This window comes from Phaethon lepturus, unplaced genomic scaffold, assembly GCF_000687285.1.
Source record: "Phaethon lepturus isolate BGI_N335 unplaced genomic scaffold, ASM68728v1 scaffold25320, whole genome shotgun sequence".
Lineage (NCBI taxonomy): Eukaryota > Metazoa > Chordata > Aves > Phaethontiformes > Phaethontidae > Phaethon > Phaethon lepturus.
In genome coordinates this window covers 11,945-30,966 of record NW_010511570.1, presented here as the reverse complement: position 1 = coordinate 30,966, position 19,022 = coordinate 11,945, and the positions used below count along the sequence as shown (strand labels likewise).

General features: G+C 39.5%; 1 protein-coding gene across 1 annotated transcript in view; it reads right to left on the bottom strand.

The window, feature by feature from the left end:
* LOC104618715 (kelch-like protein 13) overlaps positions 1-18,812 on the bottom strand; it is a 23,451-nt gene extending 4,639 nt beyond the window's left edge. Inside the window, exons 1-4 of the mRNA XM_010284387.1 lie at positions 18,675-18,812; positions 16,179-16,311; positions 15,733-15,929; positions 7,473-8,268 (exon numbers count right to left, since the gene is read on the bottom strand). Of these exons, the coding sequence (XP_010282689.1) occupies positions 7,473-8,268; positions 15,733-15,929; positions 16,179-16,311; positions 18,675-18,788 (1,240 nt within the window). The 5' untranslated portion in view covers positions 18,789-18,812. The remainder of the gene's footprint in view (positions 1-7,472; positions 8,269-15,732; positions 15,930-16,178; positions 16,312-18,674) is intronic.
* Between the last annotated feature and the right edge of the window lie 210 nt (positions 18,813-19,022).

Here is a 19,022-nt window from a genome sequence, read left to right as displayed (position 1 = left end):
CTTATCCCCATCCCTGCTTGACACACAACCTGCCCCAGCTCATCAACCCTGCCAAGGGCACAGCTGTGGGACATCCGAGAAAATGCCAAAAGCTGGATGAATTCAGCTTTTCTATCCCTTCTTCTTGTACAAGTCCCTTCAGTGTCTGCTGTAGGGAGACATGGGATAAACTTAAAATCTATCTCAAAGAGGATCAATACATCTGGCAACCAGGACATTTTTCTCAGACCCATGTCTTCAGCAACATCACACTCATGCAGAAAATCAGATTTTCTTGGTATTTTGCATTGAAATGGTCCCTGTGTCCTTAAAAGGGGGCAGCAACTATTGACTAATTTTCTTTTGCCTTGCAATGTTTTCAGTGCTTGCAGAGCAACATACAGCACAGCATATGCAAGTCACCAATTCAACCAGCTTATAAAAGCCAAGCTTTGAAAAAATACAAGATTAAACTTCATTGAATCTTGAACGGAGAGAAGCAGTGCCTGTATCGGTACAGAGCTCCATTTGTGCAGGGTTTTTTTGTGAATTCAAATGTTAAAATGATCAAAGGATTTACCAAATCAGAAATTGCAAAGGTTAGTACCAAGTTGAAAAGAAACCCAGAGCCCAGGTATCCTTGCAGAACGCATTTCTGAGAAGGAATCCTCTCTTCGAAGTGGGGTGGAAGAGATGCGGGGCTGCAGGAAAAGGGCTATGCAATAAGCACAGAGACTAGAAATATAAAACAGATTTAATAATGGATCTGAGCATGCTGTAGAGATTGGCAGCTTGAATAGTATAATATGACCAGAGGGGCAAAAGATCCTGAAAAACCCTGTAATATAGCGACCTTACGACGCACAAAGCGATTATCAATAATTGTGTTATCTTAAAGACAAATTAAATCTCATTTTCAATAATTAAAATTAAGAATCAGATTCTAATGATTGTTATACAATGCTTAATGTCTGAACAAGGGTGTTTATGAACTATGCGTACAAAATTGAATCTGTATTTGAAAGTGGCATTTTACTTGCTCTAGAACAAGCTCTTTATTCAACCGAGCGTAGAAAATCTGAGCCAGCTCTACAGAATCAGTGATTGTGACTTACAGTTCAGGATTATACATCAACTGAAAGAGACAAAAAAATTTAAAAGCTGAGAAACCTGACATTTTAAAGGCAGAAACAAGTTAGTGTTAGTATAAGCCTGCAGAATTAGCAGTACAGTGGGGTTACAGCATTGATGGATAAGAGAAGAGCAACTGACATCATCTACCTGTTCCTGTGCAAAGCATTTAACATTGTCCCACACGACATCCTCATCTCTAAATTGGTGAGACCTGGATTTGACAGATGGACCACTTGGTGAATAAGGAATTGGCTGGATGGCTGCACTCAAAGAGTTGCAGTCAATGGCTCAATGGCCAAGTGGGCACCACTGATGAGTGGTGTTCCTCAAGGGTCAGTATCGGGACCGACGCTATGCAACATCTTTGTCGTTCACAATGGACAGTGGGATCGAGTGCACCCTCAGCAAGTTTGCCAGTGACACCAAGCTGAGTGGTGCAGTCAACACACTGGAGGGAAGGGATGCCATCCAGAGGGACCTTGCCAGGCTTGAGAAGTGGGGCCATGCAAACCTCATGAAGATCAACAAGGCTAAGTGCAAAGTCCTGGACATGGGTCAGGGCAATCCTAAGCACAAATTTAGGCTGGGAGAAGAATGGATTGAGAGCAGCCCTGAGGGGAAGGACTTGGAGGTGTTGGTTGATGACAAGCTCAACATGACCCGGCAATGGGCGCTTGCAGCCTAGAAAGCCAACCATATCCTGGGCTGCATCAAAAGAATTCTGACTAGCAGGTCAAGGGAGGTGATGCTGCCCCTCTACTCCGCTCTTACAAGACCCCACCTGGAGTACTGCGTTCAGCTCCAGGGCCTCCAATATAAGGAGGACACGGACCTGTTGGAGCAAGTCCAGAGGAAGGCCGCAAAGATGATCAAAAGGCTGCAGCACCTCTCCTATGAAGACAGGCTGAGAGAGTTAGGGTTGTTCAGTCTGGAGATGAGAAGGCTCTGGGGAGACCTTACTGTAGCCTTCCAGTACCTGAAGGGGGCCTAGAAGAAAGTCGGAGAGGGACTTCTTACAAGGGCATGTAGTGATAGGACAAGGGGTAGTGGTTTTAAACTGAAAAAGGGTAAATTTAGATTAGACATAAGGAAGAAATTCCTCACTATGAGAGTGGTGAGGCACAGGAACAGATTGACCAGAGAAGTTGTGGATGCCCCATCCATGGAAGGATGGAGCAAAGGCCAGGCTGGATGGGGCTTTGAGCAACCTGATCCAGTGGAAGGTGTCCCTGCGCATTGGCAGGGGGTTTGGAACTATATGATCTTTAGGGTCCTTTCCAACCCAAACCATTCTATGATTATATGAAAGTCAGGCTTGATTATTTTTTTTTAATAAAGTAAAAAAAACTTCTTAAAAAATTTCAATATTTTCCCCATTTGCAAACCTTGCATATCTGTCAAGGACTTACACAGGTATAAAGCCAGTGAATGCTGGAGACAGCCTCTTGCCCACATAAAGGTGTAGGCACGAATAATTGATGGCACAAATTACACCTAAAATTAAACCTACCAGTTGTATTTCTGTGTATGGCCATCTTGACACCACACGCAGTATTTGCCCAGTGCCCAACTAAACCCATGCTCTTTCTTGTATAAATGTATTCATCCATTCCAATATTCTTTTCTAAAAACGAAAGCTTTCTACTCCGCTCTATTTAGCAACAAGAAGAAAACAAAGATGTGCAGAAATTTCAAGAACAGAGAAAACCAGATTTGACGTGCAAGTAATTATAGCTGTCCCAGTTCTACCCTGACAGCAGACCCTTCCGACCTGCTGTTCACTGCTACGCTGCACCAAAATCATCATTCTACTTGCTTTCACAAAAACAAAGGCGTCCTCTTTCCCACAGTACTTCCACTCTGTTCTGAGGTGAAGAACTTTAATTTCTAATACACTATAAGGACAGGAAGAGCAGAGTATGTGCAAAGCAATTGCAAAGCCAGCGGCAACCAGATTAACATGACATCCAATGCTGGACAACTGTTTATCTCATTCTGCCCTACAGACTGCATTTAAGAGAGAAACCATAGCCAAAAGATCACTTTAGCAAGAGAAGATAAAACGTGTAGAAATCAGTATACATTACTGCCATCGCTATCGCCATGTTGTAAAGACATTAGTTATCTGAGACAGGATGCTGTTGAGTCCAAGATCCCTCACTTTCTGATGTGGCTTCAAAATTCTCTCAAACATCACCAGTAGAACTAACATACTGTTTGACAGTATTTCAGACAAATCATTCCAACTCACATCTACCATGCTCTAAAACAAAGCTAATCACTTCCCAGCTGAAAAACCCCTACTGTTCTGTTCGGTTGTTCTGCGTAGTTGTTTCCCTGTTTCCTTGCAAGCTCATTCCACTTCTCTCTTTTAACAAGATCTCCCTCTGCACTGAAAAGGAAAAAAAAAAATACAAAATTTCAGCTATTAAAGGTTCCCGTTAATTTAAGGGAGGCATCAGGATGTTCTATACATCATCTCCAGACAGAGCATCGTTCACAAAATACTTGAAAGAACTGCTACTTTACTGAACCTCAGTATATATTCTATATAGCATGAGACTGATGGATTCATTCTCCCAACAGCATAAATGATTCAAATCAGGCTTTATTTATGTTTCACAGTGGAACTTCTGATCTGTTCACTACCACAACCCAGGGAAGACAGGCCTCATTTTAAGAGAATTAAGCAATCTCAAAAAGACACAAAGCTTTGGCAGTCCCAAGGGATGCTCAGTCTGCACTCATTTCATTGTGCCATCCGCGATGCTATTTGAGGGTCACTATTTTGTAACAGCGTGTGATGCTATTTGAGGAGGTCAGAGGGGTCTGATACAGATATTTACCACTTCTCTGTCAGTAGCTTCTAATGTGTCTTGAGTTTTAGTACAGCAGCACTTAGCAATCATGTGCGATGTCCCAAAACCCAGGATCTTCATTTCGGTATATTATTTCTATAATACAGCTTGCTTCTGGAGAACTCAAAGCTGACTTGGTTAAATTAAGCAAAATCCCTAGCATAGCAAGAAGACACATCAAAATAAGCTCCTATGCAAGAGGTCCTCCAGTTCACGCTTTGGTTTGATACTCACAGTACTACACAGACAGCCCAACTGGGTTATGATACATATTTTTCTTTTTAGCCAACAACGTTTTAAAAAAATATATATTATATAGACTCACAAGGGAAGTTTTTTCATAAATAAGGAGTTGTTTGAATTGAGGGTTAAGCATCATAGAAGGCACCTGGAAAAGAAATGCCTTCCCACTTGGTTGGGCAGCAGGTCAGAAGAACATGTAACTGTCCTGTCCTAGACTAGAAGTTTTCTCTTTCTGTTTTTACTGCAGCATGATGATGAAGGTATCAGTGAACCTGTGGCTTAGTCATAACCCAGCACCCCCTAAAGTGCTTAAAAGAAGTCCATATACAAAAATCTCAAACTCCACTCAAGCCTATCAACAGCAGAGCCTGAAGTATCTGGAAAGCACCTAACTGCGTAAGTTTTCTAATACTTAAAAGTACAGCTTCTGTCATCATCATCAAGCACCACAACTGAACTCTTCCAAAAAGAACTACAAAAATCTACTCATCTGAGAAAACAGTATCCAGTGCTTGAGAGCAGCACTGGGAATTGTCGATGAGCTCTGCTTCATGGGTATCTCTGAACCACACCTGGTTTTCCCTTTGTCTCCTTTTCCACAAAGTCTTGCCTTTTGTACACCCGCCTTCTCCAGGCTGGTCTCCTCCCCGCGCTGGAGCGCTGCTCTCCCTGCCTTCCGGGAAGACCATTGCCAGGCGCCTGCTTTGACACTTAAAAAGAACCAACCGGAATTACGCACAGTCCTTCGAGGAGCGGTGCATGCTTCTGCGCAGCCCTAGGTTGTCACAGGGTGGAAAATCTGATTTACAATTTCATAATTCAGTGTGTTTTAAAGATACATTTACCATATGCCGATGCATGTACCACGTACACGCAAATTCACCTGTCTTACCAATGAATCAAGCTTTTCTTAGTGGCATGCGCTGTTAAAACAGTAGCTGTTTATTACTGCTTAAGCACATACTGCTGAGGTAGAAAGTGGTATTTACAAAGTTCTCAATTAAACATTTGAAAACTGTTTTGGGAAGGCCTGATAGAGAGTCTCCACAACGTATAATTTCTATTCCAGTGAAAGTCAGGAGAAAAAAATAAAGACATTCATTTCAGTAACTTTAATCCTTTGGCCCTTTTCCATAAGTGCTGATCTTGTGGAAAGCTGAATTCAGGTTTTGGGAATTTTTCCTCTTTAGCAACAGATTGAAATTAGTTTGAACCCAAGGGCAACTTCTTTAATACCTGTCCAACACACATTTGACCTTGTCTTCTATGAAAAGCTTAAGAGGTTTTCTCATCTGAAAAGAATGGGAAGTTTAAGCTGGATTTCATCTTTTGGCTGTCAAGGTTTATGAAAGAAACATGAAAATGAAAAGTGACTTGCCTCACAATTAACAAGAAAAGAAATTGAAGCCCCAAATCAAAGCATCGGACAGCTACAATATTTAGAACTTAGAGAGTGCTCTTCCCGCAAAATGATCCAAGGACATTTTTCAGGTCTGTGTGGAAATCGTTGCAGCATTTAATGGTATCTTTACAGAGTAATTTTAGACAGGCAATAGATTTCGTATTTTAATTGAAGTTGCAGAAGAGTCGAGGTCAGTAGAATGATACTGCTTGATCTAATTTAAGAAAAACACTGCACTTAAAGCCTGCTGTACACACAGGTTGCACTGGCTTAGTGACAGTATTACTTCATGTTGCTTTTGTTAGACTTGCAAGTTTTTCCACTGACACAACCCTACTCTCTAGAGATGGTACAGTACACAAGGACAGCAATCTGATTATCTGCTATTACTTCATACCATTAGAAAATAGCTCAATAAAGGCCAAGTTTTCTGATACTCAAGATTAAGATCAATACACATTAGTTCGTACATTAAGCTTGCTTTTAAAATGTGTTTCCAGGTAGATAAAGCGACGTGTAAGAAAAACGCTGAAAAAAACCTCTGGATCTGCATCAGAAAACAGCTGTCTAGGGAAAAAAAGTTATCGTAAAAGTTTCCCATGTTGTTCAGAAACAGGAGGCATTTTTAAATGTCTCATTTCAAACATTAGAATGGATTTTAAACTTCTCGCAAAAGGCCAGTTTTGTGTAGTGGAAGCAACGTACTATGTTTCCTAAGGAAGTTTGCAGTATTATCATGAAACAAAGTGTATATGTGAATGATTGAGATGCATTAATTAAAAAGCAAATCTTAGCAGCAAGAGATATTGCCACAAAGACTTGACAAGACATGATTAAGTATTGTGCTGAAAGCACCAAAGTAATGAAATGTTGCATCTGGTTTAGATATAATGTTATGCTAAAATTCCAAGCATAATCACTGTAACATTTCAATTTTAAAGCACAGACAAACATACAATTGAGTGTATGCTCCCAGACTTGACTGCAAATGCTAACCACTACAGCTTTGGAAAATGCAGTGAATTAATATGGGCCATCCTCTACCAACTATTGTTAAATTAAAAGTTACCATGTATTTATTCTTTATTTCCGACCATCTTATTTCCCTGTTTTTTGGGGTTTTTTTGGGTTTTTTTGGTCAAGTAAAATGAATCATCGTTTGCAAGGGGTGAAAAAAGGAGGCTGCAGGACAGTGATTCCTATAAATAAGTTAACTGTGTAGTCACAAGATCACAGATCACAAGCAAAACATTACAGTTTTAGTAATTGAAAAGTCCAGAATGTCAGGAGAGCTGAATCTCACTGATCCAAGTGAAACAAATGCCTCAGTCATTAGGCCACAAAGAAGAAGAAAGAAAAAAAAAAAAAAAAAGGAAGAGACAAGCACTTCAAAATGACTATCCCAGAAAAGTTGTGTCTTTTAAAATGCAACCTTCATTCAACAGTGAGTTTCAGTTAGAAAGTCACATATCCCTTAAGAGTGAAAAGAGTGTGTTTGGTTTCTCAGCTTAAGTAACGATTTTTCTGTATTCAGTTGCATATTTATATATACACACAAACACTTATACAGGTAGACACACATGCTTACTTCACGTGTGATGATAAAGGTGAAGACATTGGATATTACACATCAATACACAAGATACACGTATTTGGAATTTTTTTATGGAAGCCTTTCTAAAATTAACTGCTAATAATATCCTGACAAATTTCTCTACGCATTTGCAGTGTTCCTAGGAAGAAGCTGCATGCCAACAACTTCAACCTATTTCCTCTCCCCCCATTCACAGGGCAGCAAAGTATTTCAAAGGTCTAGAAAGCAGGGCAAGAAGCCATGCTTCAGCAGCAGCACTCACCTAGCTCACCCGCTGCATTTCGACCACCGACTGCATACAAATGTCCTTTGAGGGCACTTAGGTGGAAGAAGGTGCGCTTCTCATTCAAAGATGCGACTTGCATCCACTTGTTGTAGCGAGGATCAAACCTAAAGACAGTGTCAACTGCCGTCTTTCCTTTCGTGTCGTAATTGCTCTGGCCCCCAACTACGTAAAGAAAGTTTCCGATCACGGCGATGCCGTGCTGGTACCTTGGTGCATCCATGGGAGCTAAGGATTTCCATTCGTGGGCCTTTTCGTCATACATCCGTAACTCCTTGCTGACGACCAGCTGCTGCCTCAGCACTCCCCCCAACGTCACCAAGTGAGTACTGTCCGACCGAATGGCAGTTCTCTCCGACTGCATAACCGGTTGCATGTATGGCATCATTTGGTAATTGCTGGCTTCCAAAAGCAAGTTTACACAGGTATTGTCAGTTCTCATGAAGTCCACCGTTTGAACATAGTTAATAAGATCCTGGGGCGTCATTAGTGGAAACCTGATGTTCTTCATTAGTTTTGCGGCATACTCCATCCGAGGCTCCTCATACCGTAGCCAGCGACAAGCCGCCTTGAAGAGTTCAAGTTCAGTGCAGTGCTTAAGGCTATTACTTGAAAGCACAAAGGCAAGACGTTCAAAGGGGAGTTTCACAAATTCACCAGTACTTAATAACGCAGGGAAGTTCTTCAGGATGAAATTATTAACATATTTATCCACTTCTGTGAGATTGTATGTGTTGGCAATTCGCCCAACCTCAACGCAGTTTTCCAACGAAACCTATTAAGTAAACAGAAAGAGGAATCAAAACACTTTCTTAATTTGGTGTCTAAATGATAATGTAGAATTTAACGAATACTATAGAAGCAGCAAAATTTCATCATTTCGCAATGCTCAAGGTGATTTACACATGAGCAAATAAATATTCAATGCGATGTATATATTCATATCTGCAAGGGGAGACCCAACGTAGTCCTTATTTCGAAGAAAGAAATGAGACAAAGTAACAAGCAGATGGCATATATTAATTATGTCAAATACATTATACAATGATGATACATAGCAATTATACAGCACTTCATCTTTGAAAAGCTCTGCAAACATCTTTGTAAGAAAGAAATGTGGAAAGTAGAGTTAAGGAAGAGGTGACAGCCCAAGGTTAGAGAGAATAATGCAAAAGTAGGTCTCGCCATTAGACATTTTCTAATATAAAAATTGTATTGTCATAATGCAGCCAAAGAGAATGGCACAGCTACCTTGACAATGCCACATATTTCTGACAACTTATTTACAGTGTTCAATCCCATGATACATTCCTTAGAAATGAACAAAATTGGATCTTTAGTAAATCAAGGTGATGCTCTTACAGAATATATTCACAATTAAATACATGTCATTGTCAAAAATAAGACAAAGGTAGTGATTTTTTTTGTTTCTTTTTGGTCATTTTTTTGTTTTGTTTTGTGGGTTTGTTTTTAATAATGAATCTTGGAGGATTTCCCCTAGAAATACCCAGCACCTGAAATGCTTTCTCAGTATGGATCGTACCCTAATTTAATTCAATACTTGAGTGACCGTATCTTGGTAACCACATCTTTTACATTGTTGCTGCATCTACCTTTCTTACCTCTTCAGCTCCTACATTTCTGAGGTCACCTGGGATCCAAGGCAGAGGGAGGAAGAAAGATGGGAGGGACGGGACATAACTTAAAGTGGGTCTCCAGTGAACCCAGCCAATTCATTTCAGCAAGCGCTACGGTACGTATGCAAAGCAAGTCAATTTTCAGACACTTCTTGCTGAGAATCGCAGCTTTTTTGCATTCAATCCCTGTTCTAACGCAAGCTTCATTTACACACACGTTCTAGTCTCTGGGCATGTCAGTCCTACTCAATGTCAACAATTTCCACAACTTTGTGATTCTCATTGTATTTGTGATGCCAAAAAAATTTAAGCTTCCAAATCTCACGGTTATTTTTTAAAAGATTATAAAGATTGAGGACTATGACCTGATTGCAGCCTAAGAATTCAAAAACCTTCAAATGACCTTCTGACCATGACAGAGATCACAAGATTTTAATACTGTATAACTCAGTCTGATCATTGCCCTTTAATACTAGGCAATTCAAAAGTCAAATGACTATGGGAATAGGGGATTTTAATTCACTAGAAACTGATACAACTTGCCCTAGAGTTAAGACCTGCAGTCATCAGACATCTTCATTCACACATCCTGAAATGCCTCCATACAGTCAAAGGTTCCAAATCTTACTCTTCATCTGCAGGAACACTAATCCTGTAACCAGGTCCTATCTATACGATGAATGTGTGGCACAGACTGTCAGGAGTTCTATTATTAAAATATCTGTGCAATATATACATGGAAATTATTTTTGTATTACAAGAAAGACCACATTGTTTGTATCAAAATATAATTACATCAGCTAGAAATTACCTATAAAACATTCTCTGATGCTTAAGAAACATTTTTTCTTCTTTTGATTAGTTTGATACTGATTCACAATGTCTGCACATTTCCTTTTAGGGTTTTTAATTTACATAAATTATTTGCATAATGGAAGTAATAGCATACCTTAAGTTACGTAAATGAAACGGGACATTCTTACTTCTAAAATTTCTTTCAAGCTGTACAATAAAAATAAAGCAATGGAAAAATCACCCCCGAAACAGCTGACTTACAATATGCCACAAATCTTAACTCTTGCTATACAGTATTTTGTATTTTGAAACTACTCTGGAATACATTTACTGGCATCAAACTACAGAGATGCAGCAATTTCTCCATATCAAAGTAAGCAGACAAAGATATTACTGCATCCAGAAAAGGCGTGCTTGAAGTCAAAAAATCAAGAGCAAAAAAGGTACAGATTACGTCCCATTCGTACATGGTGTTCAGGTTGCAATTAAATATTTAGACCTACTGCAGAATGCAGCCCAGTTATCAAGTTCCCAGCATACATCCAGCTGGGATGTATGGTACACTGTAAATCTATGCAATTGAATACATTCCTCGAATACTGAGATTTGAGAAATTTATTGACACATTACAGATTGTTAATGACTGATGAACATGACATCAACAGTTTCCAGTCACCCCCTAATTCTTGGAAAATCTACCTTATAACTGCCTTAATTAATCCACTGGCATTGTACTGCACTCGGCGTTTTATTTCATACTATGATTGCAACTACTCCCCATTATGCTTATGAAACTGTGCACTTTGTTTGGCTTACTAACAAATTCCAACACTCATCTCAAATCAGGGTGCCACATTAAATATTTTCTTAAGTGTTACTTTCTTTGCCAAAGGTACTATTACCAAATTTATTGTGCTCTAAGATAACAATCAATGTACCAGGCTAAATTATATTGCAAAGACTTCACAGTCATAAAAATATATACCCTAGAGATTCTTCAGTCCTGAGCCAAAAAATAATCCTCCAACAGAATGAAATGCAATAGTTACTTCTACTTAAATATTCAAAATAGGATGGCATTGAAGTACAATAATGCTATTTAAATGCTTAAGTACTCAAGTTACTCAAGTGTTGATTTTCAAAAAAACAGTTTGACTTATGCTATGGTACTTATGAGAGGTGTAGAAACCGTTCTCTGTGGAAGTCAGTCAATCAGGAGCTCATCAACAGAAGGAACTGTTACTTCTGGAAGTCCCACTGAAGTGAATGGGAGGAATGGAAATATCAGACAAAAATATACGACTGATTGTACAGTGAATCCAGTAATTAGTAAAGATACTCATGCAGAACCAGCTGAAAGCCATAACTGGACAAATAGCTAAGCAACTTCATATGAAGTCAAGAATTTTAGATAAACACTGTTTTACTTGGGCTTTGACTACCACGCAGAGCTGCTCATTCATATTGACCCTTACAAAGCAGAAGTAAAAGTTCCAGAAAATACTAAAAAGCTTTTAAAGAAAATAAAGGTCAAGCACAGCACAATGTTGTTATAACCTGAAAAACCAAATGCAAAAGCTAAAGTACTTTCTCAAGAAAGCAGATGATTTAATTTTTTGAAATTCTGAAGCAATCACCCAAGCTCTGGTAAAGAAAACTTGACTGACTATGAAACACTACAAAACGGGACACAGAGCAAAATGATTGCAAGTGTAAGAACCCTGGAGAACAACTCAGGAAAAATAACACGCACAGAAAATCAAGTCCTCAAGCCCAGTACCACGAAGTATTTAGGCATCGAACTTTTTGTTTCAATGACTGTTAGACACTGAAGTACTTAATATGGTGTTTCAAAGGGTCTAAGTTTAAAAGAGCTTACATTCCCCTGAAATCCTTGATTCTTCTTGGGTTCCCATATACAGAAGTCCAGAAAAAAGAGCACAGAGATTTGACAACCTCGGAAAACAGAATCAATCGTACCCTCACGTTAGACAAGGTGGATTTCTGGTGGCTGGCAGAGCTGGCACCGGCGTTAGAAGCCACGCTCCCACAAAACGGGGACCATCTTGCTTCATCCTCAGTTAACAAAATTCTTGTGACAAGACAGACTTCCAAATATTGAGACCTCAATATTTGACAATTTGCTAGTTGTTACAAAAATGTAGAGCACAGCATTACAGAAGGAATAAAACTTTCTTATGTAGCTATATGAAATGTACAGCCAAGACATTAATTTTCAGTGTTTTGGAATGTTTTCTTTAATTACTGTATAATGTCCCTTTCCCCATTACACTGATTTTCCCCTGAGTGCTGTAATTTACGTGGATAGGTTTCTCATTTTTCTCCATTTTGTACACTGCTGCAACTTTTGCAAGAACATTATCGGGTGTTCTCTAGCACTCACTACTCTGAAAACATTTCCATGGCATTTTTATTAATTTTAGTTGCATTATGGCTCATTTAGATGTGAACCTGGGAGTAGTCCTCGTCTATCATAGAGCTTTAAATATTTAAAAATAATACTAAAGCTGAAAACGTCTTAGGAAGTATTTCAGTGTTTCTCTGGAAGCCTGTTCAGCTGCAGAGCAAAGATATCAGAGCAATGGGCTACTTGACAGGAGGCTTATAAATGCAGAACAAATAAAAGACCATTTACAAGTCAGCTGCAACATATACCATTCTTTGAAGGTCTCTTTTTTTTTTACACTAATTAAGCTGTTACCTTAAGCTTTTGTTTTTCTTTGTAAATCTTTCCAATACTCTTATGAAATAGCACAGTGACATTATGCTTTAAATAAACTGACTTCTATAATCTCTTTAATAATGGACTCCCCAGACAATTTAAAAACAATTAAGTATTTGCCTGGGAATGGTTACATCAGCTCTCGGATGCTGCTCTGAGCTAATTTCAGTAGAAATAAACTCAAGATTTGCTCAGAGAAAACTTATTTAAATCACCAAAATGCCACCTTAAGGATGGAGCAAAACTAGTATAATCTCTACAGCTAAGATACGGTAATTAAAAAAAGCAAAACCCACCAAGTTTTCTCACCAACTCTTATTCCTGTTCAAACAAATTCCAAAGAAAGCTCCTTCAAAAATTCTTTATACAAGGGTGCTGAGAACATAACCAGGCTAACAGCACAAACTTCATTTTGTCTGTTCTCTACAGTTATAAAATGAATGAGATAACGTCCCCTTAGACATCAATATAAAGGAAAATATTTAAGAGAATCAATAAAATTAAGAGAATGAATAAAGTCTTCCTGATTCTGAACCTCACCCCTTTCAAAACGTGGTATCAAACAAGACATTTCTTACTGGAGCCAAAACAGTGACTGAGTCAACATCATAAGTGAAGGAACCTTTAGAAAGCAAGCATTTCAAACAATGAAAAAATTCTTCCAAATAATACGATTTAAGATGAAAGAAGCTCTTTCCCTAAGAAAGCAAAACGAACAAGCAGCTGCTCTACCCCAGAAAGGAGACAGGGCAACACGGTCACCCTCCCCAAATGAAGCCCACTCCAAACTGCCGGTTCAAAGGGACACCAAAGACAACGTTCAACCTGGAGAGGCAGACTGCATCATTTGGGAAGGTAAAAAAACCTGAGCAACATAAAATAGATGGTGTAGGATTTAAGAATATTAAGATTAATGAAATATTATCGCAACATTCTCAGAGAACTGGCCAATTAGAAACTATGCCAAAACTAAAAGCAAAACAGTAGCATTATAGAGCCTAAATACCTCTAACACTTTCCTTATGAAACAGATTGCTGTTATTAGCAGCTTGGAGTCCTCTCGTTTGCATAAATCCCGGTACATGTCTTCATTAGGGAGGGCACGTTTCTAAGCTGGTACCCTGAGAAGCAAGGGGAATACCTGCTTCTTTATGTCTCATTACAGACTATCAGAAAGCTGAATTCCAAAGAGTATTATAATTCATGTGGAACACACCAGCTTCCCTATTACAGGTAAAGTTAGATTTCTAGTAAGGTATATAAGCAATTAACATTAACATCAGAAAACCTCCAGGAAACATTAGAAATAACGCCAAAGTGTCTCTCCACAGAACTGCTTTGACAGCACAGCTCTTACAGCGCTCTCATTCGGCAGCCCCACAAAGCAGGTTCTTTATTGTCGGCAGGAAAAAGAGTTATATATTAATATATAAGACAGCAGGTGAAGAACTGGGAAAGGTATTGAAGCATCATATATTGCCATTGCTTATATACTGTGTTTAAGTTACAAAACAGGTAACTGCACCCATATTCTGGGATTGCACTGTTTTAACTACAGAAATAAAGTGAACGTAACTGAAGCATACAAAATGTGTGCCCTACGTTGACTGTAACGCTAGAGTAAGTGCAGTCATGCAGCGAGACCCTGCAACCTCCCATACCCGAGATTTAAGAAGTAAAGTATGTTCAAAAAATAAAACCTCTGAAAAGCAAGCCAAGCTGATCAAATGTGAATGTGAGCTATTCTTAATAAACAACAAGATGAAACAGAGAAGTATAAATCCAATGCTTTTAACAAGAGGTTGGAGACAGATAGGAGTGTTTTCATGTCGCATCTCTTTCCTTACATGCCTTTTCCCACACTTGAAGACAGAACCCAGGAAAAAGCTTACATGAGAAGCCGGTTACCACTTAACAAGCCGAATCTTTAACAGCTCTCTCACTTTCGCAAAAACAAAAGTTTGTTTTTAAATACAGAGAAAACTACAAAACTGTTTGACATTCAACTCAAAAGGAGCACGGCGTTCTTCTCCAAAGCACAGCCTCAAAACAAAACAGGACACCAACTCTGAGAGAGGAAGGGAAGGAGGAGGAAAAAAGGTTGTCAAAGTTCCCTTGCCCCCAAGAGCGGGTTTAGGACCTGAGATTTTAATCTCTATAATAAATAAATAAAAGCAGCAGGACAAGTCTAAACAGTAGACAGACTAATGCACTGGAACTACAGTACACTGCTTTGCAGGGCAAATTTTATTTGTTCCAATTGCACAAAAGCCACTGTGCTATAAACTGCGCAAGTATGATTTTTTTAACTAGCCATTATTGGTAGAAAAGGAAGGGGCTGCTACTTTGGGGGCTGTCTCCTGCTTACAAAAGCACTTATTTTGGCAATTGTGAAAACAGTATTTCCCAGTAGGCATTCAAACCCATTCTTAGTTCTAGCAAAATACGGCAATCAACATAAAATCCTTGTAGCTACTTTTCTCATACAACCAACATTTTTGTAACATCCCTACGAGAAATCCCTTTAGAGGATATATTATTCTAAAGGACTGTGACCAAGTTCACTGGTTTGCAAAGAAGATGTAATGGTCTCCGTGATGATCACTACAATTGTGGAATTCATTCCTCCAAACAAAAAGGTTTCAATAAGGTGTATTAACAGACAGCAACAGCAGCTTGCTGTTCTATTTTTTTGTTTTCAGTTTAACTCACCAAGTTGCTTTCTTATGGAAGGATATAGAGTGGGAGGGCATGAACTAAGAAATCCCATAAGGAATCTGGGAACTATGATTATCATCGCTGCTATCATTACTGCAATATGCTTAGGAATTAGAAGTATTTTAATGTGGTGTAACATTTATATCAAACTCACACTGTACATAACTCTCAGAAGAAAAATACAAAGCAAACTTGTTCTCTGTGAATCCAAATTAGGAATAATACAAATTTTAGACTTAACTTTGACTATTACATAGTCATTGTTCTTATTAAAAAAAGAAAAAACAACAAAAAACCATACCAAGGCCTTAACCATTGTAAATGTGAAACAAGCAGTATGACTTACCCCAGAGATAAGAAACACTTTACAGAAGTCCAAAACAGGTAAAATCTGCAAAAAACTGGCAGCTTCCAGAGTGTCCTGAAGGTTGTCCATGTTAAGAGACAGTTTTGCAGTATAAATGAAATCAATGATCTTCTTTAGGCCTATTTTGTTCACACCATGAAGCTTAATGCACATTAAATCCTGTTCCTTCATTCCTCCTGAAAAAGACACGTAGGTAAGTTTATATGATCATTTTGATAGGGATGAAATAATTGCCTAAACTTATACAAAATTAAAATATAATTTTAAAGTTTAATTGTAAAGCCCATATGCAGCAGTAGAGAGAGTACAACTAGAGTTGTTTGCAGTCCTGGGCCGATTCCCACACAACACCAAACATGTGTCTGAGTACCCAAACAATAGCAATTTGGCACTAGCAGAAGGCATTATTTTAACAAAAACACCACCTGTGAACATAGCCTTGAAGTAATCACTCGCAGAAGCCATCATTGCTCTGTGAACGGGAAACACTTCGTCACCATCGCCTGGCACAAGCGTCACATCACAGAGCAAACCTTCCACTCGCAGCTGGTCGAAACCCTGCAAGAAGAGCATAATGCGAAGCGTCCATTTGATCTGGGAGGAGAGCAGGAGCCTCTTGCCTTTCCCTTAGGTAAATACTTGCTTACTTTTATGTACGTATGTACTGTAGTTCCAAAAAAATCACTAATAAATCATTTGTCATCTTATAACCATTAGCGCTAATATATTCAACGATAATTACTCATTGGAAAACAAGCAGAATAATTATTTTCCAGACATGGCTGAAGAATGCAAAGTACACCGGGCCTTAGAAAGTAGCTTTATTCTGCTAACGAAGTTATTTTCGGAAAGGAGTTTGTTTTGTAAACTTGCACTCCGGCAGTTGTTTCAGGTGGGGACTGATATCTTTTTTGGACCTACCCTTTCTGGACACATATGCATCCTAGATATATTCCTGTTCCACACAGGTTTAAGTGCTTTGCAACCTAAGAGGCTGCAAAATACTAGGGCCTGAAAGTAAAGCTGTCGCCCGGTTCCATGATTACCCAATTTATTACTGAAGTTTACGTGGCAAAAACTCCAAAATAAGCTCACATTATACATCTGATCTTTTCTGAATTACTTGTAATGGCTAAATGTAATAAAAAAGAAAGCAATCTACAACAGCACCCTCGAGTAAGATTTTCCTCTAAAGATACGCCCAGTTGGAGGATGGGTGGAATTCTCACCTCCTTCATGTAGTACAGAACAGAAGATCAAACATAAAACAGTTTCCTTCAACCCAGCATGTCTGATGTTTTTCTAGTACTAACATGAATGTAAATATTGTCTTTATAGATTTAACACTTTGAGAAGTCTGGGCATCTGCCTGCATGGTCTAAAATTTAAGATATCTTAAAGCAAAGCTGTATTTTTAAAACCGCAAAGGTAAGTAGAAATTAACATTCAAATTTGTCGGACAGAAAAGAAGAGAGTGAAAATGAAAAAATGAGTTGTTAGCTCCAATATATCAGAAGCCAAACAGAGGATTACATAAAACTAATGTATTTCCATGACTCAGATTACTTGCCTGTAGTTCCTACAAACAACGCTTTGTAACTACCTCATTTGCTTAAATTTTGAAGAAAAAAATGGAACGAGGAAATAAGCTCTGAACACTTTGCCTAGTGTTCAAACACGGGAGAGCTATGCGCAGACAGAGAGTCACATTTTTGTCCCAAAACTTAGGGAATCTATTTAGGTAACAAGTTGAAAAAAAATAAGTGGCAAAGTCGTCTGCACTCCTGAGCGACTGCCCTGGAAAGCAGCAAGGGCTACGCAAGCGGTAAGCTTGGCTCTGCATGGCATGTAACAGCCCCGGCAGAAACGAGAAGATAAAATGACCTTACTTTTAAATTCTTCAAGCTTCAGAGGGGATAACATTTTTACCCATCAGCGGAACGTTCTGCCATATGGTTAGTGCCATGCGGCCAGACCCAGCTCAGGGCGTTACGCCAAAGTTGGTGGGGATCTGCCATCCGAGGGATGCGACTGAGCACGAAGCTCTCCCCACCGCATCCCAACGGCGGCTTTCGCACAGGAGATGGCACAAGTGCCCGACATAATTACATTGCCTCTCACTACAAGAAGGATGCTGAGGTGCTGGAGCGTGTCCAGAGAAGGGCAACGAAGCTGGTGAGGGGGCTGGAGCACAAGTCTCATGAGGAGCGGCTGAGGGAACTGGGGTTGTTTAGTCTGGAGAAGAGGAGGCTGAGGGGAGACCTTATCGCTCTATACAACTACCTGAAAGGGGGTTGTGGCGACGAGGGTGTTGGTCTCTTCTCCCAAGTAACTAGTGATAGGACAAGAGGAAACGGCCTCAAGTTGCGCCAGGGGAGATTTAGATTGGATATTAGGAAAAACTCTTCACCGAGAGGGTGGTCAGGCATTGGAACAGGCTGCCCAGGGAGGTGGTGGAGTCACCATCTCTGGAAGTGTTCAAAAAACATGTGGATGTGGCACTTCAGGACATGGTTTAGGGGACACGGTGGTGCTGGATTAATGGTTGGACTTGATGATCTTGAAGGTCCTTTCCAACCTTAGTGATTCTGTGACTGTATTCAAGCGAGCTTCTCCGATACAGCCATCACTCCATAGTTTGAAAGGAATTACCTCTTAGAAACTGAGAGTGAACCGGGATACAACCCAAGGAAAAGGCCAGAGTTTTTTTTCAAGCTGTTGCTAAAAGTCGAACCTTTAACTCACGGGAAAAGTTACAAGCCACATTTGCTTGTTGGCATCGTCAGCACAGCACACTAACATGCATTTTTTGAGGTTTTTTAGGAATTACTAGTCTGACAAAGTCTCTTGAGTGGAGGCATTGTTCAAAGCAGCCAAAATTCTCAGTACAGATCAATATTAACACAAGAATATTTAATTACCTGTAATACCACAGAACTGTGAGTATTGCTGGTGAAAAATCTTGTGGTCCCTGTCTTAGAAGACTGCAGATGGGCAGAGATGCCCATATCGCTGCTACCAAGAGATACTTTCATATGAGGATCCTCCTCTTCCACCAGAGATCTAAGAAGATTAGAACAAAGAAACCTTAAGACCAAACTCATTTGCATTCAGCGCTCTTGTGTATTAAAACCGGTCTTCTGGGATGAAACATAACCGCACAGAGGATAAAGATCACAAACCGGGAGGCGACAGAATCAGTCCTTAGGGGTCCCCTTCAACTCATCTAAGAAAGTGAAGCCTTAACAGTCTCTAAAATGGCATAGCAC